Source organism: Hippopotamus amphibius, chromosome 6, assembly GCF_030028045.1.
Source record: "Hippopotamus amphibius kiboko isolate mHipAmp2 chromosome 6, mHipAmp2.hap2, whole genome shotgun sequence".
Lineage (NCBI taxonomy): Eukaryota > Metazoa > Chordata > Mammalia > Artiodactyla > Hippopotamidae > Hippopotamus > Hippopotamus amphibius.
This window is the reverse complement of record NC_080191.1, coordinates 103,438,237-103,464,800: the sequence shown is the minus strand read 5'-3', so window position 1 is coordinate 103,464,800 and position 26,564 is coordinate 103,438,237. Positions and strand designations below refer to the sequence as shown.

The 26,564-nt window shown below is 51.0% G+C and overlaps 1 protein-coding gene across 1 annotated transcript in view; it reads left to right on the top strand.

Annotated features, from left to right (window-relative positions):
• The window catches only part of RFTN1 (raftlin, lipid raft linker 1), a 200,168-nt gene extending 176,944 nt beyond the window's left edge, over positions 1-23,224 (top strand). The window contains exons 8-10 of the mRNA XM_057737870.1: positions 10,930-11,033; positions 13,410-13,491; positions 21,850-23,224. Of these exons, the coding sequence (XP_057593853.1) occupies positions 10,930-11,033; positions 13,410-13,491; positions 21,850-22,257 (594 nt within the window). The 3' untranslated portion in view covers positions 22,258-23,224. The remainder of the gene's footprint in view (positions 1-10,929; positions 11,034-13,409; positions 13,492-21,849) is intronic.
• Positions 23,225-26,564: the final 3,340 nt, after the last annotated feature.

Here is a 26,564-nt window from a genome sequence, read left to right as displayed (position 1 = left end):
TTATCAAACAAAGCTGTTTCCAAGTCTGCCTGCAGGAGAGGAGACGCTCACCCCTGATGCATTCAGCGTGTGTGTGAAATGTCAGCTTCTGGAGAACGCAAGCCTGGCGCTATCCCAGTATGTGGTCCCGCAGAGCAGCCCACAGGATGTAATGGCTTTGAGTCGCTTCACTGTTTGTACTCAGAATAGCAGCAGCGTCTGCCCCAGCCGTGCCCCCTTAACCTTGAACGTCCGGCATCACTGCCCGCCACGTAATCTGGGAGCCCTTTGTTGTCACGCACCTGGCGTGGTTCTCACTCTGCCCCACAGACCCTAACCCCTCTCCCCAAGCCACACATCCCAGGAGCAAATCACCTGTCTGGCCTAGAATCCAGGAGAGTGTTATCTTGCACTGCAGGTTTGGTTTTCCTGCCAGCTTGGCGCGCGTGGTACTTTGGGAGAAGCCCAGACAGCATCTCGAACTCACGCGCTCTCCCCCTGCCTGGGTTTTTCTCTCTCCCTCCCAGGGTACGCTGATGGCAGTGCTGGGCCTCATGGTAGCTTGTCATAAATGAGACTTCAGGGCTGTGATGTCACGCCAGGTCACAATGTGTCTGGCATGGAGGAGACGAGGGTGCAGTGTGCCAGCTTGGAGAGTGGTGGGAAATTAGCCACCCTGCACGCCATGCAGTAGTAGCTGTTGCACTCTTATCGCTCTCGAGTCAGATGGGGTGACTTTCACTCTGATTTTCCTCCTAGAGATTTGCCGGGTTATTTGGCTCTTCCTAGAATAATCATAATCTCTCAGCTTCTGCTGTGAATAAGGCACCCGGAAGCTTAGTGAATTCAAATCACAGGCTTTATCGTCGTCGCGAGTGCACAGGTGAGCTGGGGGATACTGCTGATCTGGCCTAGAGCGCCTCTAACCTTAGCAGGGCTCACCTGCTTCTGTGTCGGTGGCGGGTCAGCTGGCGGCTCACTGGTCCGAGATGGCGTCTCTCACGTCTGCCAGTTGCTTGGGCCACCTGACTCTCATCACCCAACAGGCCAGCCTGGGCTTGTCCGCAGTTAACTGAGAGCAGGTAGAAGCAGCAAGGTCCCTCATGGACTAGGCTCAGAACAACTGTGATGTCTGTTGGTCACAAGCCCAGTCCGGACCCGAGGGGTGGAGAAAGGGACTCTGCCTCTTTACAGGAGGAGCTACAGAGTGTTGTAAAGAGGCCTGGGGGCAGGGAGGTAATCACGGAGGCCATTTTTTGCAAACTATGTGTCTCAAATAATAATAACAGTCATTATTATTATTTCGTTGGGCTCTTGAAGGGCTACAGAGTTTGTTGCCTTTCTTGGATGGTAGAGGAAATCAGGCAAAGATGTGAATTAACCAGCAGGGGTGGGTAAAGAGTCTGGAAAGGAAGCCTTCCACTCACTGTGTGTATTTTCATCTGCCCCCTTTTCTACATCTGAGGACTGGGTTTTTTTTTAACGTATTCTCTTTGAACATTTTGAAAGCCAAAGTTGTCTAAAATGAGACGGACGGCTTTCTTAGACTCTATTATGTTGGCCTAATTACATATCAGCAAAATGTTTTTCTGGGGCATTGTGTGTAAAACAAAGAGGAAGACAGCATCTCCCGCCGGCCCCAGCATCCTTGCCCCTCCCTCGGCTGGCAGAGGCTGTGGTCCTGCAGGAGGCCTGAGGGGGGTGGGGGCCAGGAAGGCAGGGCCGCTGCAGCCGCCACGGGCCTCAGAGGGATTTGCTCTTTCCCCAGAGAGAACACGGGCCACTTCCTTCCTTCCTCTCTCCTTCCCTCCAGCACACCTCCTGGTGGCCTCCATCTGGGGAGGGGCCGTATGTTTGCTCTCCCCACCCCCAGACCAGGATTTCCTACAGCAGGAGAAGAGACTCACACGTCTTCGCGTCCCAGGTGCCTGGCACAGAGCCAGGTTGACTGGATGTGGAGATGTGTAAGTGAATAGTGGCACCCGGTATAGCCTTGCCCCTGGGGGTACTGAAGGACGCACAGCGTTTTCTGCAAGACCACCTCAGTGTTACAGCCCCACTTTCCATTTAATAAATGGAGATGAAATGTTCCTTCTTTCCAGCTTGGCATTCCCCTCCTGCCCCGCCCTTGGATCTCTGCTTTCCATCACCTGAGGGCATGCCTGTTCTCCTCCCCATGTGCCTTCGTGGCCAGAGTCTCTGCGGAGCCCAGGCAGAGTCAAAGAGAACCCCGGATCCCCGAGAACACGTTTACGCGCCAGCGACTGCTAGCCTGCCTCCCGTCTGCCACTTCCCTCCTGAAGCATCCTGGCCGTGGTCTCCGGAGACCTCACTGTCCATCCAGAGATGGTTTTTTAGGCTCCATGTTGCTTGTCCTCTCAAGACATCAGATGGTGTGGATCTTTCTTCTTAAACATGTTTCCTGCCCTGGGCTTCCCTCTGGCCAGTTCCTCCCCGTTCAGGGTTATCATCGTCTGCTCCCCCGCCCCAGGAGACCCAGTCCTCAGCCAGGCACCCCCCCCCCACACCCGCCCGCGTTGTCCTCCCCCCGTGTTGGCCAACGTCTGCAAGTCTTCGTTTTCCTCCTAACCGTTCCCTGCCTTTAGATTGTTTGTTAGGGCCCTACTGCTGCTGTAACAAATGACTACAAGCTTAGTGACTGAAAAAAACACAGGTTTATTCTCTTAACAGCTCTGGGGGCCAGATATCAAGGGGTTGGCAGAGCTCCATTCTTTGTGGGAGACTCTGTTCCTTGCTTTCAACTTCTAGAGGCCAACCTGCTGGCAGCCAAGCACCCTGCCCTCTGCTCCCATCCTCGCATCCTTCCTTGACTCTGACCCACCTCCTCCCTCTCTTCCAAGGACCCTTTGATTACGTTGAACCCACCTGGTTAATCTCCCCATCATGTGGTCCTTAACTTCCTCAACCTGCCAAATCCCTTTTACCGTAGAATGTAACCTCTTCCCAGGCCCCAGGGTTTAGGATGTAGACATATTGGGGGGGGGGGGGGGGGCGTTAGTAGGCATTATTCTTTCTACCCCTCAATGTGGTCCTTGTCCCGTATGCCTTGGTTCAACACAAGAGCATCCATTACCCCGGCCCCCGAGCCATCGTATAGATACAACATAATTTATTTAACAAGCCCAGCATTGATGGACAGAGCTCATGTTCCGTGTTTTGCTATCGGAAATGGTTCTCCAGTGAATAACTTTGTACATTTGTCATTTTTTATATATAGGATCAATTCCCAAAAGTGAGATTGTTGGGTCAAAGGGTAAATGTATTTGTAATTTTGAGAGATATCGTCAAATTGTTCTCCCTGAGGTTGAATCTGCCCTCCTGCCAGCTGTGTGTGAGGACACGTGCCTCCCCCCCAGCCTTGTCAGCTAAGTAGTTGTCAAACTTTTGGGTTTTTCCAGTATGAGAGGTGAAACTCTGATGTCTCAGGGTAGTTTCGATTTGCACTTCTCTTATTGTGAGATTTGGCATATTTTCCTGTGGTTTATGGCCATTAGAATTTCCTTTTCTGTGACTCTCTTCCTATCCTCATCCCATCTTAAAATTTGGATTACCGAATTTCTTTTCTTATCAATTTTTAGGAGCTCTTTTTTGATGTAATTTGAGCTGCAAATATTTTCGCATCTTGTCATTTGTCTCTTGACTTTGCATAGCTTGTCTTTTGTCATGCAGAAGGAGCTTTCTGTCACCAAATTTATTATTTTTACTTTATGTTTTCTGGATTCTAGGCCATTTAGAAATGGCTTGCAGTAGGCCCTTTAAAAATTAATAAAATTTTGTCAAATGTGGAGGATTGGACTTAGGCATCTATTTCTTCTGTCTTCAGAAAAATCCCAGTGAATTGATACTAAGAGAATGATAGATAGATAGAGACATAGGTAGGTAGGTGGCTGGATGAATGGATGGATAGATAGGAAGAGAGAGAGATGGTAGATAGATAGATGATAGATAGATAGATAGATGATAGATAGGTGATAGATTGATAGATGATAGATAATAGCTAGAAAGAAACATAGAGACATAGAGATAGACATAAATAGAGACATTAACATAGGTAGACAGATGGATGGATAGATATATAGATAGATAGAGACATAGATAGGTATGTAAGTAGATGGATAGATGGAGAGAGAGAGAGATACCCACAAGAACAAAAAGACTGGAAGAAGAGAAAGTGGAAGGTGTGTGATTTCAACAAATTTTTAGAAGATGGAAAGTGTGTGGCGGAAGGCTGATTGATTTCACAAAGTGGAGGAAGCTGCATCTGGATGTGGAAGGGATGCTGTGGAAAGCTCTGGCCTTCAAAGCCTAAGTCACTGCAGGATGGTGGGATGTGAACTGCAGAGCTGAAAGCTGGGCATCGGTGTAAAGTCCTCACACAGTGTGGTAAGATCTCTGGCTCCCACCTCTGCCTTATGCAACCTAGTTACTGTGGAGATGATTCAGGGTCAGATGAAACCACTTATAGAGATAGGATGTATGTATCTGTGAAACAAAACCAAGATGTTATAAAAAAGAAATGATCAAAAGAGAAGAAGGAGCTTTGGGGTCTGAAAATAGGGTAGCAGAACATTTTAAAACATAACAAAAAGGCTGGACTATAAAATAAAGGACAGCTTTCTGAAGGTAAAATAAAAAAGGCAGTAAGAATACAGGGGGAGGGCTTCCTAGGTGGCACAGTGGTTAAGAATCTGCCTGCCAATGCAGGGGACACGGGTTCAATCCCTGCTCTAGGAAGATCCCACACACCGTGGAGCAACTAAGCCTGTGCACCACAACTATTGAGCCTGTGCTTTAGAGCCTGTGAGCCACAACTGTTGAGCCCATGAAGCCCAGGCACCTAGAGCCTGTGTTGCACAACAAGAGAAGCCACGGCAATGAGGAGCCCGCGCACCACAATAAAGAGTAGCCCCCACTCACCGCAACTAAAAAGAAAGCCCGCGCACAGCAAAAAAGACCCAACACAGCCAATAAAATAAATAAATATATATATATATATATATATATATATATATATATAAAAGGAAAGAAAACAGGGGGAAAGAAAGGTAATAAAATTATCAGTCCTTCATTTCAACTAATAGGAAGTCCAAAAAGAAAGAAGACAGAAATGGAGGAGAAAAAAATTATCAAAGAAAAAAAGAACACTTTTTCAGAGCCGAAGGACAAGAATTCTTTGAGGGCAAAGCTATTTACTCAAAGCCCTTTGAGTAAAAAAAAAGAAGAAAAAAGAAACCCACATGAAGGCATATTGTGAAATTCTTAAAACTTCATGGGAAAAAATATTCTAAAATCTTCCGAAGCAACACAACAGGTTACTCAAAGTGCTAGTAATCCCAATAGATATCACAGTAGGAAAACTGACATTTAGAAGCAATTCTTTTAAAGTGTTAATGATTTCACTTAAATAGATTTCAGCCTAGACTTCAGTTAAAGGTGAAGACAAAAACATTTTTAGGAATGCAGGGATGCAAATAACTTCCAGGGCGTTGTTTCCTAGGGAGCCATTTGAGGATGTGCTCCAGCAAGAAGAAACCAAGAAAGAAAAAACACCAGCCATAGACGTAGTGGAGATAGATCCCAGGCTTGGGAAGCCTCCATACCATATCAGAGCAAGGGTACAGAAAGCTCCAGAAATGATGTCTCCAAGTGCAAAAACATAGAACTAATATATTTAGGCACATGGGATATTTATTGATGGGCAGGAAGAAGACGTGTTGGAACATGGAAAATGAATTATAAGTTCATGTACAACCAGACAGATGAAAAAAATTGAGGCCACAGTTAACTCCAGGAAAAATAAAGGACTATATTTTAAAAAAAGGTGTGGTCACAGTGCATTACTTGACCCAGCAATACCTGCAATATTTGCAAAGTTGTAATAACACACAGACTTTTGATTTAATTAAAATTACATTATAACCATTTGAGGCACCAGGAAAAGAGAAAGTACGAAATGTGAATGGGATCCCTAAGCCTTCATTTCCCGTGATAGGAAATCAAAAGATACCTAAAATTGATAAGTAAGGAAATAGTATATAAACATGCCCCATGTTAGGCATTAGTGCTTTGGTAGAAATTTTACAAATGACTCTTTCAGGGCTCTTGCCTCATGTGCCCTCTCCAGGAAGGGAAGGGGAGGGGAGGGGAGGGGAGGGAAGGACCCAGGCAGTGGCTGTCGGGAGCAGAGACATCCTGTCTCCAGTCACTGTTTCATTTCATTTTATTTATTTATTTTTTTCATTTCATTTTATTTATTTTTTTAAGAGAACTTTAATATTTTTTGGCTGTGTTGGGTCTTCGTTGCTGCACACAGGCTCTCTCTAGTTGCAGCGAGAGGGGGCTATTTTTTGTTGTGGTGCATAGGCTTCTCATTATGGTGGCTTCTCTTGTTGCAGAGCACGGTCTCTGCGCACGCGGGCTTCAGTCATTGTGGCACATGGGCTCAGTAGTTGTGGCTCGCGAGGTCTAGAGCACGGGCTCAATAGTTGCGGTGCACGGGCTTAGTTGCTCTGTGGCATGTGGGATCTTCCCAGATCAGGGATCAAACCCATGTCCCCTGCATTGGCAGGTGGATTCTTAACCACTGCACCACCAGGGAGGTTACTGTTTCCAAAATGGAGACCATCCCAGAGGTCCTGCATACTTTTCAGACATGGAAATTGAATTCCTCTCTTCACTTCCAGTCATGAATAAGGAGCAAAGTACCGTCCTTTAAGCTGCTTTTCTCCCAGATTCTTCCAGAATGGAAACAAGGAGAAAAAAAGAAGAGCACACTGATACCAGGATACAAACTTTCTCACTGGACCGATGTGTTACCTCCTGACATTCCCCTGCACGGGGATCTTTGAAAGGATCAAAGACACATGCATGGGACTTCCCTGGTGGTCCAGTGGGTAAGACTCCATGCTCCCAATACATGGAGCCTGGGTTCAATCCCTACTCAGGAAACTAGATCCCACATGCCGCAACTAAGAGTTCCACATGCCGCAACTAAAGATCCCGGGTGCCACAACTAAGACCCAGTGCAGCCAAGTAAATTTAAAAAAAAAAAGAGAGAGAGAGAAAAGAAAAAAAAAAAAAAGAGAGAGAAAGAGAAAAGAAAAAAAAAAGATACATGCATTTCTTAGTAAACTCTGCATTGTGTTGTCCTGTTTTTGGAGGGTGAGGGAAGGTTTTGTTGGATGCCTGTTTCTTTAGTGGATTTGCAACCACGGGAGAAATTACAGGGAACAAAGGGAAAAGAGCCATAAATACAAACGAATCCCTTTTATACACGTCAAAGAGCCACAGGACATGCTCCATTTTTTTTTTAACACTCCAGGTGTGATCGGAGATTACGTATCCACACAGGAGAGTGGAGAGTTAATTAAAATTTTTGCTCCTGTTCCCAGAAAGAACTGTCTTTTCATTTGATAAGCGGGCTGGCTTTGGAGTGCTGTTTGTGCTTTCCTCTCCTTGCTGGAGTGTCACAGAAAAGCAGATCAAAGAGAGCCTTCCATCCGATGTATTTCCGACCACCTTTCTTAGCTAATGGACTTGAAAGCCTCTTCCACTGACTGCATGGGGCTCATGTCATATTTTAGAAATGTCACCTTCTGACTGTATTGATAATATGCAAACCGCCTTTGATAGGTGTTTGTGGAAAACCACATTAACCGTTAATTAAATCAAGACCAGCCCAGAGAGTTGGAGTGGGAGAGGCTGGCGGAGTGAAACCCCTCACCCCCTACCGTTTGTATTTTACTTTTCAACCTGTCCTGTGACAGCCGGCTGGGAATACTTGTGATTGAAGCCGCAGCTCTCTCAAGCAGGGTCATGTGTTGCTGTGTTTTTGCTTTTTCCTTTTAGTCTTTACGATTCTCTACCCTCTGGCTGACATCCCCTACCTTGAGGGGAAAAGCTGTTGGGGAGAAATCCTGCCGTCTTTCTCTTTAAGGTGGTGAATAAGGGGAATAAAAGAGAGCCGAGCAGAAGCAGCCCTGCGAGGCCTGTCTGGACAGGCGGGTCAGGCTGCCGCGGGGGGGCCCATTGTCCTGCCGTGCTGGGTGCCCGAGGAGAAAACCCGGCCAGGGCACAGGCACCAATGAAAGGACTCCATCCTGCCACTCAGGGCTTTGTGAGCACCACGCGTGTCCTGGTTGCCATGACGACTGTCTGATTGTGGCGGGTTGTCATAGCGCCTGATAAAGTGGGAAGGTTATTCTTGATAGACCCAAGTAATCACAACCTCGCAAAGCCTGAGTGTGGACTTAACATTTTTCTCTCTCTTCTCTTTAAATCAGGAATGCAGGGCTGGGGGTGCGGGTTCTCGGGGTAAAGCCGCCACGGCAGGTGGTGAGGGCCGTGCCCAGCACGAGGGCTACTGGCCGTGCTGGTCTGAAAGGGAGGTCCCCATGTGCCCAGGGGGTCAGCAGAAGTGGGCGTGGCTGGGCCACCTGCTTCCATCTCTGGCCTGAGTGGGGGCTTCAGGGATGGGGCCAGAGGAGGTCCCTGCCTATCCCTCTCCCGTCAGTCGGTTGCACTGGTACCTGTCTCTCCTCCCTCCCTTCCTTCCCTTCCTGCCCCCGCTTCATTAACTCTCCTCCTCCTGCCCCTCCCCCCTCCCCCCACCCCCTCCCCCCTTCCCCGCTCCATTCCTTTCTGCTGCACCAGCGTTAGTAACAGAGCTGAGCCTTTCAAAGTCCCCCAACTTACTCGCCTCTTGTGGAGACTGAAAGGAAGGGTTAGATTTGAGGTAACAGCTAAGAAATTCTGGCCACAAAATTGCACATTCTTTTCTGTCATCAGAAGAAACCAAATTGATTATCTAGGCAGTACTTTTCATACTTAGCTGCATCTCAACTACTCGAAGTGCTCTTTAAGAAAAAAACAGAACTACCATATGATCCAGCAATTCCACTCCTGGGTATGTGTCCAAAGAAAATGAAAACACTGATTAGAAAAGATCCATGCACCCCAATGGTCATAGCAGCACTATTTACAATTGTTAAGATACAGAAGAAACCCAAGTGTCCATCAGTAGATGAACAGATAAAGAAGATGTGGTATCGATATGTACATACAATGGAATACTACACAGCCATAAAAAAGAACGAAGTAATGCCATTTGCAGCAACGTGGATGGACCTGGGGGTATAATGTTTATTAGTGAAATAAGTCAGAGAAAGATAAATACTTTATGTTTCCACTTCTATGTGAAATCTAAAAAATAAAATGAACGAATATAACAAAACAGAAACAGACTCACAGATATAGAGAATACATTAGCGGTTACCAGTGGGGAGAAGAAAGGGGGGAGGAGCAAGATAGGTAGAGGGGATTAAGAGGTACAGACTACTATGTATAAAATAGATAAGATACGAGGATGTAATACACAACACAGGGAATATATATTTTATAGTAACTTTATATGGAATATAAGCTATAAAAATATTGAATCACTACGGTGTATACCTGAAACTAATATAATATTGTAAGTCAACTACACTTCAAAGAAAACAAGAAAAACATGGACCCCCTGGGCCCCACCCCAGAGTTTCTGATTGTGTAGGTCTGGGTGGGGTCCCAAGACTCTATTTCTGACAAGTTCCCAGGTGACGCTGCTGGCTCGGGGACCACACCTTGAGAACCACTGACATAGGCCAAGACTTACACAGCTGAGGCTCCCCGAGGGTACAGTGGTTGCCCAGTAGCCACGCTGGGACAGCTGCCCAGTGATCAGAGCTTTAAAAGCCATTGGGAGAGGCAGGGCTGGTGGTTCCCCCCTCTCTCTTCTGGCCCCTGGTTCTGTCTCCAAAAGGCCAACAGGACAGCCCCTCACCCCAGGTGAGCCCCTCCTCGGCACTCCGGGCCCGGTGCGTTCTGTCACTTGTCCGTGCTGGGGTCCTCCTGGAATCCCTCTTCCCCAGCTCCTCTGGCCCATCTCCACCCAGCCCCTGAGGCCCAGGAAGCCTGCCATGACCACGACCGCACCGTCCCCTCCTGCTGACAGCCCAGCCTCGTGGCCCTGCCAACGGGCCATTGTGTATTTCGGTGACTTGCGTGTTTGTGCCGTGGCCTCTGCTGGAATTGAACTTCAGCAGCAGGACGGTTCCTTCGTTCACCTCCCGTCCCCCACAGCTCCGAGCTAGTCGCTGTGTGAGTCCTGTGGCCGCCTCGGCTTGAAGGACCTGGACGTGTGTCGGAGGCGTCTGAAGCCACTGTCAGGAGCTGACCGAGCAGAGAGGGGGTGCAGGGTCTACGCAGGGTGGGGCGGGGCTGGAGTCGGGAGTCAGCCTGCCTCTCAGGAGAGCAGGACCCGGGACCCGGGGCAGCGGCCTCACAGAGGGCTTCTCTCCCCCGGGGAGCAGGACTGGGTTTTTTAGTTGAAAGGCAAGTGTCAGTCCCTTCCCCACCCTCCTCCCTGATTTGACATGAAACAGCTTTCATCTGCTTCTTTATGGCAGGATGTGTCACACAGGTGAAGCTCCTTGCGTGTGTGCACATGCGGGTGTGTGTGTGTGTGTGTGTTGCCACTGTGACTGGATGCAGATGACTCACTCTTTGGTCGAATGTAATTTAAGTCCCCACAAGATGCTCTGAAACCCTCCAAGCAGCACGTGTTGTCATGGGCCGTGGGTACGTCTTGGAGGCAACGTGATTGTGTTTCTTCGCTGAAACTCACAGGAGGCTATTTGTCCAGACAAGAATAAAACAAAACGAGTGGATGAATCCTTTGGCTCTGTCTCCTTGCCGCCTGCACAGACCGAGCCGGGGCTGGAGAGAAATCCCACGTTGGCAGTTGGGCTCCAGGCTCTTCAAGCATCTCCAGAGCCGGGGCGGGGCCCCCTTCCTGCTTTGTTGGGCTGGTAGATTGGGTGGTCCCCTCTCCGTCCCTCAGACGTCGTCGGCTGAGGCAGCCGCAGGCCTGACCGTGCCCTTTCTCCCCAGGGCGTGGAGGTACAGACAGACTACGTGCCCCTGCTGAACTCGCTGGCCGCCTACGGCTGGCAGCTCACCTGTGTGCTGCCGACGCCCGTCGTCAAGACAACCAGGTAACAATAACCATCACTGCTGTTACTGAACACGTGCACTGTTCCCCGTAAGCTCTTCACGTGGGTAACTTGTTGAATCCTTGTGACGAGCCCATGAGGCTAGTGCTGTTACATCAAGTCTCCACCTTGGAAGCAGCAGGGCCGGGATTTCAGAGTCTTAACCACGCCCCCGCCCCCGCCCCCGCCCCAAGCATCCCTCCTCCCAGGTGAGGAGTCTCGGCCAGTGAGCCATTGCTGTGCAGGCTGTCACCTGGGCTGAGGGGGCCCAGGCTCTCAGGTTCAAAAGAAACTCAGCACCGGCTCTGTGCGCCATGCTGGGCTAGGCAGGCACGTTGCACGCAAAGTCTCATCTAGTCCTCAAAAAATCCTGTGGGCGGGAGGAGGGATTTTTGTTGTTGTATTTAACCTATTTTACAGCTGAGGAAAGTGTGGCCGGGGAGGTTGAAGGACTTGCCCAAGGTCACAGCGCTGGTCAGTAGCCCTACCAAGGGGACGTGAGGCCCTGGCGCCTCGGCCCTGGCTGTGGCCCTCCCTACAATTTCACGTGTATGGTCGTCTGTCCACCCTCAGCTCTGCCCGCCATCCCTTGAGCCTAGGGGCTTATCCTAGTCTTACTGACCCTAAAAGGCCTTCCATCTGTCCTTTGGGTTTGCTATCAACCTAGTCCTCCTAACTACCTATGGGATGGTAAGCATAGATATACTTCCGATTTTATAGATGAAGAAACTGAGGCTCAGAGACACTCCATCACATATCCGAGGTCACACAGCCAGCAAGTGGCAGAACTGGGACTAGACCCTCAGTCTACAATGGGCCGCCTCTTTGCTGACCTCTGGGGGTGCCCCTTCCGGTGGCCCTCAGCCCGGCCCTCCCCAGTCCTGCTGCGCCTTCAGCCCCGCAGGTGATGGACAGCCTGAGGGTCCCTGAGGTGGTGACCTGGGGGACGCAGGTGGTCCAGCCCCAGAGCACAGCCGGAGAGGGGTGCAGGCGCCCATCGCTGCCTCTCCCGGGCCCTCACCGCGTCCCCCACCCCTGGGGTCTGTGCACCTGCAGGAGCCAGTCTGCAGCCTCCCACGGGCCCTGGGCCACTGGGAGGCTCTGTATTGTTTCTCGGCCAAGATTTCTGTGGGGACAGGGTGGTGCTGTGGAGGGGAAGGAGCCCCAGATTTGTGACCCGGAGGCTTGAACCCAAGTCCTGAGTCTGCACTTGCTAACTGTCCACTTTGGTCAAGTCCACATAGCTTCTGTGAGCCGATTTCCTAGTCCATGAGACTAAGATAACCGCCTGCCTTCCATTCCAGAGGACAAGCGCCCCCCTGAGAATGTATTTGAATGTGAAGCCCCCACTGGCTCTGTGCTCACAGCCCGGAGGCTGGGGACAGTCTCTGTCTCTGTCTCTATCTCGAGTAGTCACACCTTCTAAATAAGCCTCCGTAATCCTGCACCTTCCTGGCCTTATTAAGTGACCGCTTGCGGTTGAGTGGAGGCTGCGTGAAACCAGGCAGAAGCCCTGCTGCGTGACCCCGCGCCTGCTCCTCGACCGAGCTCATGTCCTATTGGTGAACGTGGGGATCCCACTGTTTGAGGCACTGGGTGCAACCGCCCAGCCCAGCCCAGGCACAAAACAGAAAACGTCAGCCCTCTCCCTGCCTGCCCTCCGACACCCCGTGTCATGACACGTCGTCTCAGCAGAGAGGACGTTTGCCGAATAGAGATTTAAGAAAGTGATCAGGGTGGGGACAGAAAACAGTGACCTCCGTCACACTATTTCCAGCATCTTTAAAGGCAGCTCCGTGGGGTCCTGCCTGCCTGGGAGGAAGGTGCACCCCCTGTGCCAAAAAAATGGATAGTGTCCCCAGCCCAATTGTTAATCCAGTCCCTGCTGCCACAGGGGTGACTCAGGGTGACTCGGGCGGTGGCCGGGACCCGTGCGCGGCCAGGCCCTCCGCCCAAGCTCCTGTCATCGCTCAGGGCCTCACGGGCCACCCGTCCCTCGCCAGCCAGGCCCCTCCTTGGCCTCATTCCCAAAGACAGGCTTGGACGAGGCCTCCCACCCTCTGGTGTTCACCGAGGCTACTTTGTCATCATTTGGCTGAGATGGTAGCTGTCATTTCACATCCTGGGAAGGGGGGTTTTCAGCCATGAAGCTGCCTTTCAGGGATGCATGCAAAGCTTTTGTTGGGCCCCTGAGATAGCCCCCTAGAAGCAAGGGTGGACAGCCTGGGGGTGGGAGGATGGGGGGCTTCTTGACCTCCAGTCTCTCACACGCCAGCAGCCTCCTTCGTTCCCGTGGGCGGCCGGCCTAGATGAAGTTGGGGATGAAGTCGGGTTCCCCCAGGTATACAGGACTCCTCCTCAGCTCCACCTGTCTTACAGGGAGGGGAACGTGTCCACCAAGCAGGTTGTCTTTCTTCAGAGACCGTGTCTACCTCAGAAAATCAAGAAGAAGGAATCAAAGGTGAGTGACCTTGGCTGCTCTTCTGGGTTTTGCTCAACCGAGCCCCGGAACCCTGAGCCCCTCGGCAAAACGAGTCACATCCGGGGCAGGGGAGGGCACTGGGGGCCTTGTTGCCGGTCTCCTCCTGCAAGGATGCTCAGGCTGCCAGCGTGCAGCAGGCTGAAGGCGGGGGCAGGAAGGCAGCTGCAGTCTGACTCCTGTTGGGGTGGCTGAGCTCACGCCCAGCTTCTCTGTATCTTAGTCTCGTTACAAGCTGGTGGACGCTCTGGCCTGTCCCCGATCCCTCAGGACATCAGACGTTTGGCCATCTTGGCAGAGAGAGCCTGCCAGAATGCCTTCCCCACGGGCCCCGCCCCGCAGGTCTGAGCGGCAGCAGCTGGTATAGACGGGGCAGCTCCCCCGTGGAGTGAGTCCTCAGGCCAGGCTGTCCTGGGATGGCCAGGGGCCTTTCCCTTCTCCCTGGACATCACATGAGCTGTCCCAGAAACACAGTCACACTGAGAAACTTGGCCATTCTCAGAGTGCTTCCCGTGTTTCCTGAAGGTGAGCCCAAGCCCCCCTCTGGTGTAGACGATTCTGATGCCTCACAGCCCCACACTTTGCCCCCACGGGCGCTCCTCCTGTGGGTGTTCACGGTCGCTCAGGAAGAGGCCAGGGAGTCGAGGGAACTGAGGCCAGGCCCGTCAGTGTCCCTGGGAGCCGGCGTGCTCCCCCTGTGACGGCCAGACCCGCCCAGCTCCTTGCCTGGCCGTGTCCTGGCGCCCCCCCCCCCCCCCCACCGCGGGTCCGCGTGCTCTTGGGACACGGAGCCGGACAGGAGTGCCACGCCAGGGGACAGACTGGAGCAGCCCCTCCGCAGCCAACAAATCCAAGGGGGGAGCCACTGGTGGGAGGAGGGCCAAGGAAGAGGCTCCGGAGCCAGATGGGCTGGAGCGCGCGGAGGGCTCTCCAAGCTCGGAGATGCCAGTGTGACAGGTGACAGCAGCAGAGGACCAGAAGGCAGCGACCAAAGCCACCATTACCCACCAGGAGCCGTCAGCCGCCAGCTGGAAGACGGATGGCCCCGGGCCACCTCCAGCCACAGCGTGGCCTGGGCCGGGGGGCTGTGTGCATGCACACGGTGACATTCCAGCGACGAGGTCGGGGTCTCCTGCCAGATGCCAGGAGAAGCCGGCTTCTGCCCGGGCGAGGAGGACGTGGGGCTGCCTCTTCCTGCCAGCGCCTCCTGGCCGTGGTGCCAGCAGACCCCAGAGCACAGACAGGTGGCTCGATTCTGGTGAAGGCTGTGCATCTCACCAGAGACGTAGGGGTGGGGGGTTTCAGGGGTAGAGCTTGAAGGCTGCCATGAGAAAGTAGAGCAGCGGACCTCAGGGAAAATCCGGAGAGATGGGAGTCGGTCTTTTGTGGTCCGTAGAAATGCCCACCCCCTGCGAGCTGCACGGATCCGGGCAGACGTTCTCATGAAGGGGCTTATTTATTCATCCCTGATGAGTGCTGTTCTCTGTGTGACCTGATGGGGGGAGGCCACCTCACTGGTGGAGCCCCAGAGGGGACGGTGCCGTCCTATTGTCCGCACTGTCCACGTCTCAGCTGACGGGTCGCTGTCCTGCTCCCAGGAGGCTGTGTCCCCTCCCCCCGCCCCTGGGCCGAGGCTCCATCCTCACCGCGCCCCAGCCCCCCGCGTCACGGACACAGCTCGTGCCCTCCATCCCTGGGAGCACTGTCTTCCCCCTGCTGTCCCACCACGCTCGCCTGGCTTCCCACCAAGTTCCTCATTCCTAGCCCCATTTTCTTTCACCTCTTCCTTAGAAAATCTCATCCACCCCCAGAGTGAGAAAATCTCACCACCTCTGTGTCCGTGAGTCTTACCTCTGCATGTTCAGCCCTGGCTTTTCCCCCTGGGACCCCAGCTCCACCTGCCCTGTGGCTCCTCGGGACCTTGCCCCTCCCCGCACGGGCCCCCCCAGCCCCGCCACCTAGAGGAACGGTGCCCCAGAGGCGCCCACCCACCTAGAAGTCGCCTGTGGCACCTCCGTCTCCTTCCCACCATATTCAGTCTGTCCCTCAGGCATGTCTTGTTTTAGGTCCTAGAAAGTCTGGAACCCCCTCTTCCCTCCATCACCACCTGCCTGGACCACTCCCACCTCCTGATGACAGATCTCCCCTTCAGATACGTTCTCCACTTGGAGCCAAAGTGACCTTTTACAAAAATAAATTGAATCATATCGCCCCACTGCTTAAAATGGTTCTAAAGCTTTGTGTTTCTCTTAAGATAAAAGTGGAAGCCTTTGCTGTGGTCCACACAGCCCTGTGGGATCTGCCCCCACCCCATCCTCTGCATTCCAGCCGTTCTGGCCTTCATGTGCTCATGTGCCCCTCACTGCCACAGGGCCTTTGCTTGGGCGACTCCTCTGCCCCAGGATGCTCTCTTCCTGCATATTTCTCGGGACGGTGTTCTCTCCTTTTAGACCAAGCCAGGCTCTTCTGTGATTCACTGGGAAGAACCACGTTCCTCTCCATTTCTGATTATTTGTGATCAATACCTTATCCTCCACCAGTAGAATCAGACATTAATTCCGTGAGAGTAAACCCTTTTTTTCCTCACTGTTGTATGCCCAGTGCCTGGCTTTTAGTTAGTACTTAACAAATACTTGTTGGATCAATGAATGAATAATCAAATTTCTGAGCCTGGGACATGCGTAGTATGTCTCCCACTGACATTTCAGAAAAGAGTTTGCTAGATTCAGACATCAAGGATGCAGCATATTTAGTCCTTTTTTAATCAGCAGAGTGGATAACATTCTCCAATCAAGACTTTTCAGCATTTGACAGAAACCTCTTTGTGTACCTCTGAGTGTGGCTTTCAAAGCGAACATTAACGCCCTTCAAAGGTAATAGGTGATTTCTATGGCATGAGAGAAGTCTGCCTTCCCGCGAAATTACTCGAAGAGGAGGCAGATACGGACCGCTTTTAAAATGTGTGAATTAAATCCACTAGCCCTGCTGATGTGGAACTCTGGACACGCGCACTTCTGTAAAGTGGAGGGTTTTTCCTTTCCGGCACTTATGTCTGGCATGGATGGCAAGTTGGGGTTTTTCTGGGCACCCACGGGCCACACACACCCTGGCTTGGGAAGGCCCCTCGATCCTGCTCACCTTGCAGCGGCTGGTTGGGTTCAGACTCACCCTGGAACCACTCAAGACGCGCTGTCCTCTCGGCTGGACCGCCGGCCTCCAGGATGTGCAGGCTGCAGTCCCCCCCTCAGAGCCTCCACACGGAAAGCTACCACCCCGGGATCTGACATACAGTCGACCCTTGGACAACCCAGCGGTGAATCCAAGTATAATTTATAGTGGGCCGTCCGTATCCGAGGTCCCCTGAATCTGAGGGTGCAGCCCACCGCTGACCACCCAGCACACTGTCGGTTTTACTACTGCACACCATCTGCGTATAAGTGGCCCCGCGCTGTCCAAGGGCCAACTGTAATTTCTGTTGTCCCTGAAAGGCTGAGACTGTCCCCAGAAGAGGAAGAAGGGAGGCCTGCTGGGGAAGGGAGGTGGGCACGATGGTGGAGGCGGCCCTCATGTGGATGCAGGGCTGGGGCTGGGGAACCCTGCCCGGGTGTCCCTAGCCAAGTGGTTCTCTGGGTTGTGGCCTGTGAACCAGCCGTGTCAGCTGCATCCCCCAGGAGCTCGTTATAAATGCAGTCTCCCTCCCCTCCCCACGCCCCCTGAGTCAGAAACTCTGGGACAGGGTGGGGGACCCGTGTCTGAAGGAGCCCTCCGGGTGATCCTGATGCCCGCTCGAGTCTGAGAGCCAGTGTCTGAGCTGAATAGTTTAGGGCCCCCTCCAGGCTCACTGTGGATCTCTATTCAAATTTTATCATTATTGATTTTTTAAAAATGGGCCTGTCAGGGAGCCTTCAGTATAGATATTTGTTTTTAATAAGACCAACCAAAGCATCTTTCGTGGCAGTTAAATCTGGACTTGCGTTAGCTGACCACTTGGCTTCATGAGTCAAGCACTTCACCTAACAGCTGAGTCCTAACATCATGAAGTCTGAAAGCTGAGGCACTTATGGGATGGGCTGAGCTGTGGCCTCTCCCCTAGCTTCCTCTTCTTCCTTCCTTGCAGAACATGAACCTGAAGCCTTTCACCCACCAAGAATGAGCAGATGGAAGGTTAGTGTGGAGCCAGAGAAACCTGTGTTTAAATTTCAGCTCTGCTATTTTCTAGCTGGGTGACCTCGTTACTTAACCTCTCTGAACATCCACATGCTCATAAAATGGTGCAAACAGTGCCTAGTGAGGGTGCAGCTTTGGGGATTCAGGGAAATGGGAAACCTTGTCACAGTGTGAGACACGTGGGACATGTAGCTTTTCGATTAGATAGACCCTGAGTTTTGGCCACGCTACTTGCCTGCTTCACAAGAATGCCCCCTGCAAAGGAGAGGAGGGGGAAAGGGGAAGACTCCAGCCAGAGCCTCCGGGTGACCTGGCTGCAGCACTGGGACAGCTGTGGTGGGTTGGGGACCCCAGGCAGCTTGGGGAGTCAGTGACATCACTCCCCATCTGAGGACACAGAGTATGGTGCAGTCCTCGAAGGCATTTGGCTTGGCAGATTTCTCTGGGATGACTCAGAAGGACAGAAAAATGTTGGCTGGAGTAGTTCCCATCCAGCTTGGCATGGACAGTCCCGAATCCTTCTCTGCCCACAGCCCGAGGAGGTCCTGGAGAAAGTGGTTGGTGTGCCCGTCACAGGCCCTTTCCAGCCTGTGTCCTTCTGTCGTATTATATCAGGAGCTCAACGCAGTGTGGTCCTCTGTGGGAAACTGGATGTGACCGGGCAGCCGAGGAACCATGAGTCTGTTGTCATTTAGCAAGAGCAGCCTCCGAGAGGACATCAGGTTTGCATTAGAGAAGAGCCAGGGTCCAGGATGGGGCCTGGCACAGGTGGAATGGGCAGCTGTACCCTGCCCCCCTGCAGAGGGTGCTGTGCCCGTCCGCTACGGTGTGAGTGGGCCCTGGGGGCAGGGGCAGCTCTTTCGGAGATGGATAACTTGCCTGAGGACGGACAGCTAACGAATGCCAGAACCGGGGCGTGAACTGCTGAACACGCAGTGCTGCGGTGTCTTACTTAGGGCTGTTCGGCCCAAGCCGTCTCACCAGTTTTTGGGCAAAAGTAAAACTTTCTCCACCTTCTCTGAGAGCTGACTGCCTCTCAGATCGTTGTGTATAGGCCAGCTTAGCGGGCCTTCTTCTAAAAGCATGCAAAATGCGGAGGGTCTGACTGGAGACGTCCATTTAAAAAAATAAAAAGGCTTTTCCATTTGGGCTGGAATGAAAAGGCAGCAGCTGCTGCACACGACAAGGCAGCAGTTACGAACCACGGTCGCGTGGTACCCAAGCGCCACGCAGGGCTGGCGCTGCAGGCTGCAGCATCCGTGCTGGGGTCCGAAGTCCCGGCCCCGCCCTGGTGGTCAGGGGGCCCCAAGACGCCTGCTCAGCAGTCTTGGCTGAAGTGGGCATCTCTGGGGTGGGGTCTGAGGCACCACTTCACCTGCAGAGGCGGTCCATTGTTGGAATCTCTGGCTTCCGTAGAAGAAGCTCAGACTACCCCCAGAGGGAAGTCCGTCAGCCATCGTACAGGAGAACCCCCCAAAAAGGAGTGTCCCGGGGAAACCCAGCCAGCCTTGTAGGTGAACTCATTGGGGATTTGCGGGGAGGACAGGACAGATGTTAAATCCTAACCTTTTCCTCTTCTTTGGTGGAATATTCAGATTTACTAGTCTTGTCCAAAGGGGTTCAACACACAAACCCCAGGATGTGTACAGTCTCGGAGCCCTGAGTGTGTTCAGGCAGATGTCTTATTGGAGGAAGTAGACCTTTACCACTGAAAACGCCACAAAGGTGGCAGATTTTTAAGAATTCACATAGCACATTTGTGCTTCTTCCTAGCAAAGCCCTCAGAGTTATCTGTGACGTGGTAAAGTCTTAGGAAATGGTTTTCCTCTGATGGTGCAACTGCCCTCCTGGGTTCCCCTCTCCAGCCTCACCAGAAGTCATCCGAACAGGAGGCTCCCTTTATTTTTCTTTCAATCACAGAATGGCTTAGGTTTAAGTCCATATTTGGTGAAACCAGTGTGCCCCGTGACTCAAGTGGAAACGAAACAAAAGAAAGAAGTGGAACTTCAAGTACAGCCACTGCATCTGCAGGGCGGCCGAGGCCCTCGTCCGGGGTCCAGGCCCCTGATTCTCTTCCCAGCGAGACCCGTCTCTCCCCGGGGCGTCCTGACTCTGGCCCTCCGCCACCCAGCTCTCTCCTCTGGGGGCTTCACCCTTGCTCTCTGTGCCTGTCACAGCCAGGCCTGGCATGTCCCCAGGACCCCGTGGCTGGCGTCACCCCAGGTGTGCAGCACGCAGCTCCTGGCCTCTGACTCTGGGCACCAGGGACCTGGGCCCCAGCCAGGGAGGACGCTGACTCCTGGGACAGCAGGTCTCGGGGGGCCTTTGCTCAGGAAGACTGGGGGACCCCTTAAGTTTGGGGAGTGGAAGAAGGCTGTAGTCCTGCTACCCAGGAGCACACCCCTCTTTTGTAAACACAGGGACCCGTTTCTCCGAGTCTCCCTTCACCACCCTCACGTTTCCGTGTCTGCTCCAGTTCATCCGCCAGATTTATTCCACGCGCACAGGCTCCTGAACTCTCTTCCTCCAGAGCAGCTCCTGTTGTCAGCAGACTCAGCAGGACTTTGAATTTTTCCTCCTCCTTTCTTCCTCAAATTAATGTCTCTTTCTGGAGCCCAGCCAGATCTGATGTGTGGATGCACCAGTGCCTCCTCCCTAAGCCCTAAGCTGTGTGTTGACTCTAAAATGACAGGACCGGCTCCCCCTGAAACGCAGTGTAGCCAGCTCGGCCGGACTCCGCCGTCCTTCCATTCGTCCATCTCACAAAAGGTTCTGAGCCGCTTCTCTGTGCCAGGCTGCATGCTGTATCCCAGGGATGTGGGAGCAGAGGACAGATGGCATCCCTCACCTTCTGGGCTCACGTCTAGTGTCAGTGATGGTAACAGCAGACACACCTGGGTCTGGCGTGTGTGGGGCACGGTGCTAGGCCTCTTACGTGGGTTATCGCATCACTGACTTGAAATAAACACCCTCTAAGGCAGAATTTGGCAAACTACAGCTCTCAGGCCAAATCCGGTCCACTGCCTGTTTTTGTAGATGAAGTTTTATTGCAACAGTCACAACCGCTTGTTTACGTGTTACCTGTGACTGCTTTTGTGCTACAACGATAGAGTTGAATGGCTACAACAGAACATAAGGCCTGCAAAGCCTACAATAGTTATCTGACTCTGTACAGAAAAAGTTACCAACCCTGATTTAAGTAAGAGTTACTCCCCCATTGTATAGATGAGAAGGCAGGCCAGTGGAAGGTGGACTCCACGTGGGTGGTCTCCCTCCATGGCTTCCATGTGACCCCATCCTTGCCCTGCTCTGTTACTGACTGTGCAGAGTAACAGAGTCCTCTCTGAGCTCCGTGGACTTCCCTTTCCCATGGGGAAATGCAGGCTGGGCTGCCTGGAAGGCGGCATCGAGGTGGACTTGGATGAGGTTTTAGGAGGTGTGCCTCTGGAAACAACACTGGTGGGGGAACGAGGGTGCAGGGGTGGGCAGAGGGAGATGCTGGGCTGTGATGGTGGCTCTGGGTGCAGGGATGGCCTGTTGGAGTTACCCCGAGTTGGAACCAGGAGGATGGGCCGTTGTCCCTGCCTGGACCAGTCATTGGTCATAGCTTGCCCTGGAAGGGAGTGAAACCTTGGGGGAAGTGGCCAGGCTCTCTATCAGAGGGGGCTTGGCTGGGGGCTGTCAGCCTGCCAGTCCTGCAGGGGGACCTGAGCGCCTAGGTTCTGTGCCCTTCTGAATTGGGTGATCTGATGAGGGGGCAGCCGGTGTGTGGTACCCACAGCTGCTGAGTGGAAGAGAGTGGCCTGAGCCCCGGCACTCAGGAAGAACAGGCCCGTGTCCCCTTGGCCATGCTGGTTCTCCAGTGATAGGATTTCAACACCTCCCTTCCCAGGGGCCAATTGAAGAAATACCACCCCCACCCCCTACTCCCCACACAAAACCCTGAAATATGCATCTAAAACACACCCTGTGGCAGGATCAGCAGGCTGTCGGTGGCTGTGAGGTTTGGGCTGTGATTTGGGTTGGTGCCAGGAATGCCCTGCTCCAGGAATACCAGGCACTGTGTGTCTCGCTGCCAGAAGTGACATGGGTGTGAATGCAAACAAACATCCAGGGAAGCTCTAGATTCACGGAGGCTGCATGTATTTATCCCCCGTCTTCTCCGATTTCTAGTTTCAGTGGCGATTCTCCCGAGACGAAATGCACAACAGGCAGATGAGGAAATCCAGAGGTAAACTCGGTGCCAGAGGCAAGCGGCAAGCAGAAGAAAACGAGAAGAATCTAGAAGACCAGTCTCCCAAAGCCGGGGACGGGGGAAACCACGTGGCGGAGCTGCAGCAGGAGGACCGGGCCTCCGAGGAGGTGAAGGTCCCTGTCCAGGCGGAGGTCCCGGGAGAAAAGCTGTGTCCTGATGGCCCGCCCTGTGTGGAGGGCGGGGCCGTGCAGAACGGTCCCTCCGGCCACAACCCGACCCCTGTGGGGGGCTGCGCTGGGCACCCCGGTCCTGATGCTAGAGAGGATGCCGGGGAGGGGGGTCCCGGGGAGGGGGCTGCAGAGCCCGAGGCGGCAGGGGACAACTGAGTCGCGGCAGGTGGCGCTGAGGCCTGATGAGCTGGCACGCCTGGGCTGGGGGCCGATTTGCCCTGGCGTCATGTGTCACCCTTTGGCTTGGCTTGGCCTCCTCGTGAGTTACCTGGGCCCTCCAAGGAGGGCCGGGTCCCTGCCAGTGTTGGTTTCCGCACATCCATTTGAGATATATCATAAGGCTCCGGAGTTAGAACACAAGAGGGCAGGTTACTGCTAGACCTCGGGGCTGGAGGTCCAGCCCTGGCTCCACAGTGCCTCCCGGGGCGGGGAGGGGCTGCACCATCCAGTGCCTGTGCCCAACACCCTCCCCCCAGGGCCTCCAGGGGACCTCGGGCCAAATCCCTGGGCCCCCCTGGCTACAAGTCCAGGCCGAGTGTTCATCCCCACACCCCGAGACAGCAGTGTCCAGCCCCTGCTCTTTGCTGCAGCTACTTGGTGATTGTAACCTGCCCTGGTGCCTGGTCGGCTGCCTTTCTCCATCTAACCACCACCCCCGACCCTGCTGCTTTGGCAAAGAAAATGACATTGGGAGGGGAGGTGCCCCACCTCCTGGCTTTTCTCCAAGTGTTCCCATAGATACTGGTAACCTGGAAATGAAGGGGTAATTCTGTGTGTGTAACCACTCCTGCAGAATGTCCAAGAAAGTATTGTGTTAGTATTAATGCCAAAAATTTTTTTAAAGGTTTTGTATTCAGCACTTCATATGAACACACGTTCTTGCTGTCATTTCGGGACACACTGACTGGCGGGGAGCCCTTGTTATGTGCCATTTTAATGTGTCATTGGCCAAGTCGCTTCCCATGTATGCTACGACATGTTTATATCATCCAGAAAGTATTGTTGAGGCTTTAAGTAGATGCAGCTGGCAGACCTTGAAGAGAGAGTGCCAACCGTCTTGACCAACGTCTTGTCTCCTCTTTCTTGTTCAGTTACTTAAAGCAATAAATCATCTATGAGTTTAGTGCACTGTGAGTACTGAGTATTTATCATGTCACAGCAAAAAGTCCTATAGCCTCGCGTCCCTCATTCACACTTCCCAAGTGTCTAAGTCCTGGCGGCGGCAGGGTGACTTTGGAGGAGAGACTGAACAGCGGAGCCAGCTGAGCACACTCTGCTTTCTTGTCATTTGTAGAAAGAAGGCAGAAAGCGGGATTCAGGTGCCACCAGGTAAGGCAGGGCACTGCCACCTCCCATCGCCCCGGGGTGGTGGAGACAGTTACCTTTTTAAAACAAACAAAAAGCCCCACATCAATTTCTAAGCATGTCTCCAAGCTTTTAAGTAAATTATTTAATGAGGTAAATCTTTCCCTGCTTGCAAATTTGCTAAAATAAAACATTTTAATATATTTTATACAGCACAATTGAAAACCCTTACAGAGCCACACTGTACAGTTGTTTTCCTTTGATTTTTGAGCAAACTTCCCACTCAAGCCCCAAAGCTTACAGAAAGGTTGAAGGCTCTGCTCAAAGAGAAGATAGGGTTGTTTTTTTTTCCCCAGTTATACATATATATGTAGTTTTCAGATTCTTTTCCCTTATAGATTATTATAAAATATTGGGTAGAGTTCCCTGTACTATACAGTAGGACCTTATTGGTTATCTATTCTATCCATAATTGTGTGTATATGTTAATCCCAAACTCCTAATTTACCCCTTCCCTTCTCCTTCCCCTTTGGTAACAAGAAGTTTGTTTTCTATGTCTGTGGATCTACTTCTGTTTTGTATATAAGCTCACCTCTATCATTTTTTAAAGACTCCACATATAAGTGGTATCATGTATTTGTTTTTCTCTATCCGACCTACTTCATTTAGTATGATAATCTCTAGGTCCATCCATGTTGCTGCAAATGGCATTATTTTGTTCTTTTTATGGCTAATAGTCCATCGTATGTGTATATCACATCTTCTTTATCCATTTTACCTGTCGATGGACATTTTGGTTGCTTCCATGTCTTGGCTATTGTAAATAGTGCTACTGTGACCATGGGGTGCAAGTATCTTTTTGAATTATGGTTTTCTTCAGATATGTGCCCAGGAGTGGGATTGCAGGATCATACGGTAGCTCTATTTTTAGTTTTTTAAGGAACCTCCATACTGTCCTCTATAGAGGCTGCACCAATTTACATTCCCACCAACAGTGTAGGAGGGTTCCTTTTTCTCCACATCCTCTCCAGCATTTATTATTTGTAGACTTTTTGATGATGGCCATTCTGACTGGTGTGAGGTGATACTTCATCGTAGTTTGGGTTTGGGTTTCTCTAATAATTAGCAACGTTGAGCATTTCTTCTTGTGCATTTGGCCATCTGTATGTCTTCTTCAGAGAAATGTCTATTTAGGTCTTCTGCTCATTTTTTTTTTTATTGAGTTTTTTTTGATATTGAGCTGTATGAGCTGTGTGTATATTTTGGAAATTAATCCCTTGTCAGTAGCATCATCTGCAAATACTTTCTCCCATTCTGTAGGCTGTCTTTTCGTTTATGGTTTCCTTTGCTGTGTAAAAGCTTTTAAGTTTAATTAGGTCCCATTTGTTTATTTTTGTTTTTATTTCCATTACTCTAAGAGATAGATCCAAAAAAATATTGCTGCAATTTATGTCAAAGAGTGTCCTATGTTTTCCTCTAGGAGTTTTATAGTATCTGGTCTTATTTGGGTCTTTAATCCATTTTGAGTTTATTTTTGTGCATGGTGTTAGACTGTGTCCTAATTTCATTCTTCTACATGTAGCTATCCAGTTTTCCTAGCACCACTTACTGAAGAGACTTTTTTCTCCATTGTATAGTCTTTCCTCCTTTGTGGTACATTAACTGACTATAGGTGAATGGGTTTATTTTAGTCCTGTTGCATTGATCTATTTCTTTTTTTTGTGCCAGTACCATATTGTTTTGATGACTGTAGCTTTGTAGTATAGTCTGAAGTCAGAAAGCCTGGTTCCTCCAGCTCCACTTTTCTTTCTCAAGATTCTTTGACGATACAGGGTAAAACAGTATGTATGTATGTTTTCATACAAATTAAAATTTTTTTTTGTTCTAGTTGTGTGAAAAATGCCATTGGTAATTTGATAGGGATTACACTGAATCTGTAGATTGCCTTAGATATAGTATGGTCATTTTGACAATATAGATTCTTCCAATCCAAGAACATGGTATATCTTTCCATCTGTTTGTGTCATTTTCAGTTTCTTTCACCAGAGTCTTACAATTTTCAAAGTACAGGTCTTTTGCCTCCTTAGGCAGGTTTATTTCCAGGTATTTTATTAAGATAGTTTTTAAAATATAGTTTTAAAGAAGATGGTTTTTTTAAAGTTATTTTAAAATGACATTTTCCATAATTACATTCAGAAATATCTATATAGCATTTTGATTTAATACAAGTATTACCTCAACTCTTAAAAAATAGGCTCTGTAGCAGCAGACTGGGACAAAAAACATACCCATCTCTCAACTCTGAAAAGCACAGAATCCCAGCTGCACCCTTCAGGTGCATGCTTTACATCCCTCAAGAGGTGTATATATTTTTCAGTAATTAAGCAGAGACCAGGTGGTTGCCCTGGGAGTGGCCTGGGCCTCGGGATTTTGTAAACCCCCCGGGAATTCTATGGTGCAACCAAGGGTGAGACCCACGGCCACAGGACACTCAAATTACAGCTTGTTCCTTATGAAATGAAATGATTTTTACAAAAAATAAATAAGCCCCCCAAATCCCAATCCCTATATTCTGCATGTGCCTTTTAAGTGTGAGGATTCCTGAAGGAAATTCTACTTCGCTGTGGTTGCCAACAGGGAAAAAGGTCATCGTTAGCACTGATAAGGCCCCGGTGACCTGTTAAAGTTGTAAAGACTTGCAGGGTTTGGCGTGAGGCTTGCGCATGGGGCTGCAGCTGTCACGGTGGGTCTCGAAGGAACAGGATGTTCTGAGAGATGATCAGGTTACGGAGGTGAGGACCCGAGTAACTGTCATAGGCGCTGCTGCCACCACTGTGCAGCCCGGTGGGCTGTTACGAAACATAGCAGAGCCCATCCTAACAGAAACACTGTAATGATGTTTATAGCCTTAATGTATTTGTTAGTGGTTTATAAGTAACAAAACAGTGAACATCAGTCCAATCCTTGTCTGAATTTTTTCAAACCTCTCACTGTATCATATTTTAGAGTTATGCTTAATAGGACTGGCTTCAAGAAAACATTAGAAGGAGACATTCTAATTCATTTCTTATGAAGCATGTTTTGTCAGTAATCTAAACATATTAATCACGGCCCATTCTAAACCACAAATCATACCAGTTTAGGACAAGCTCTCAAAG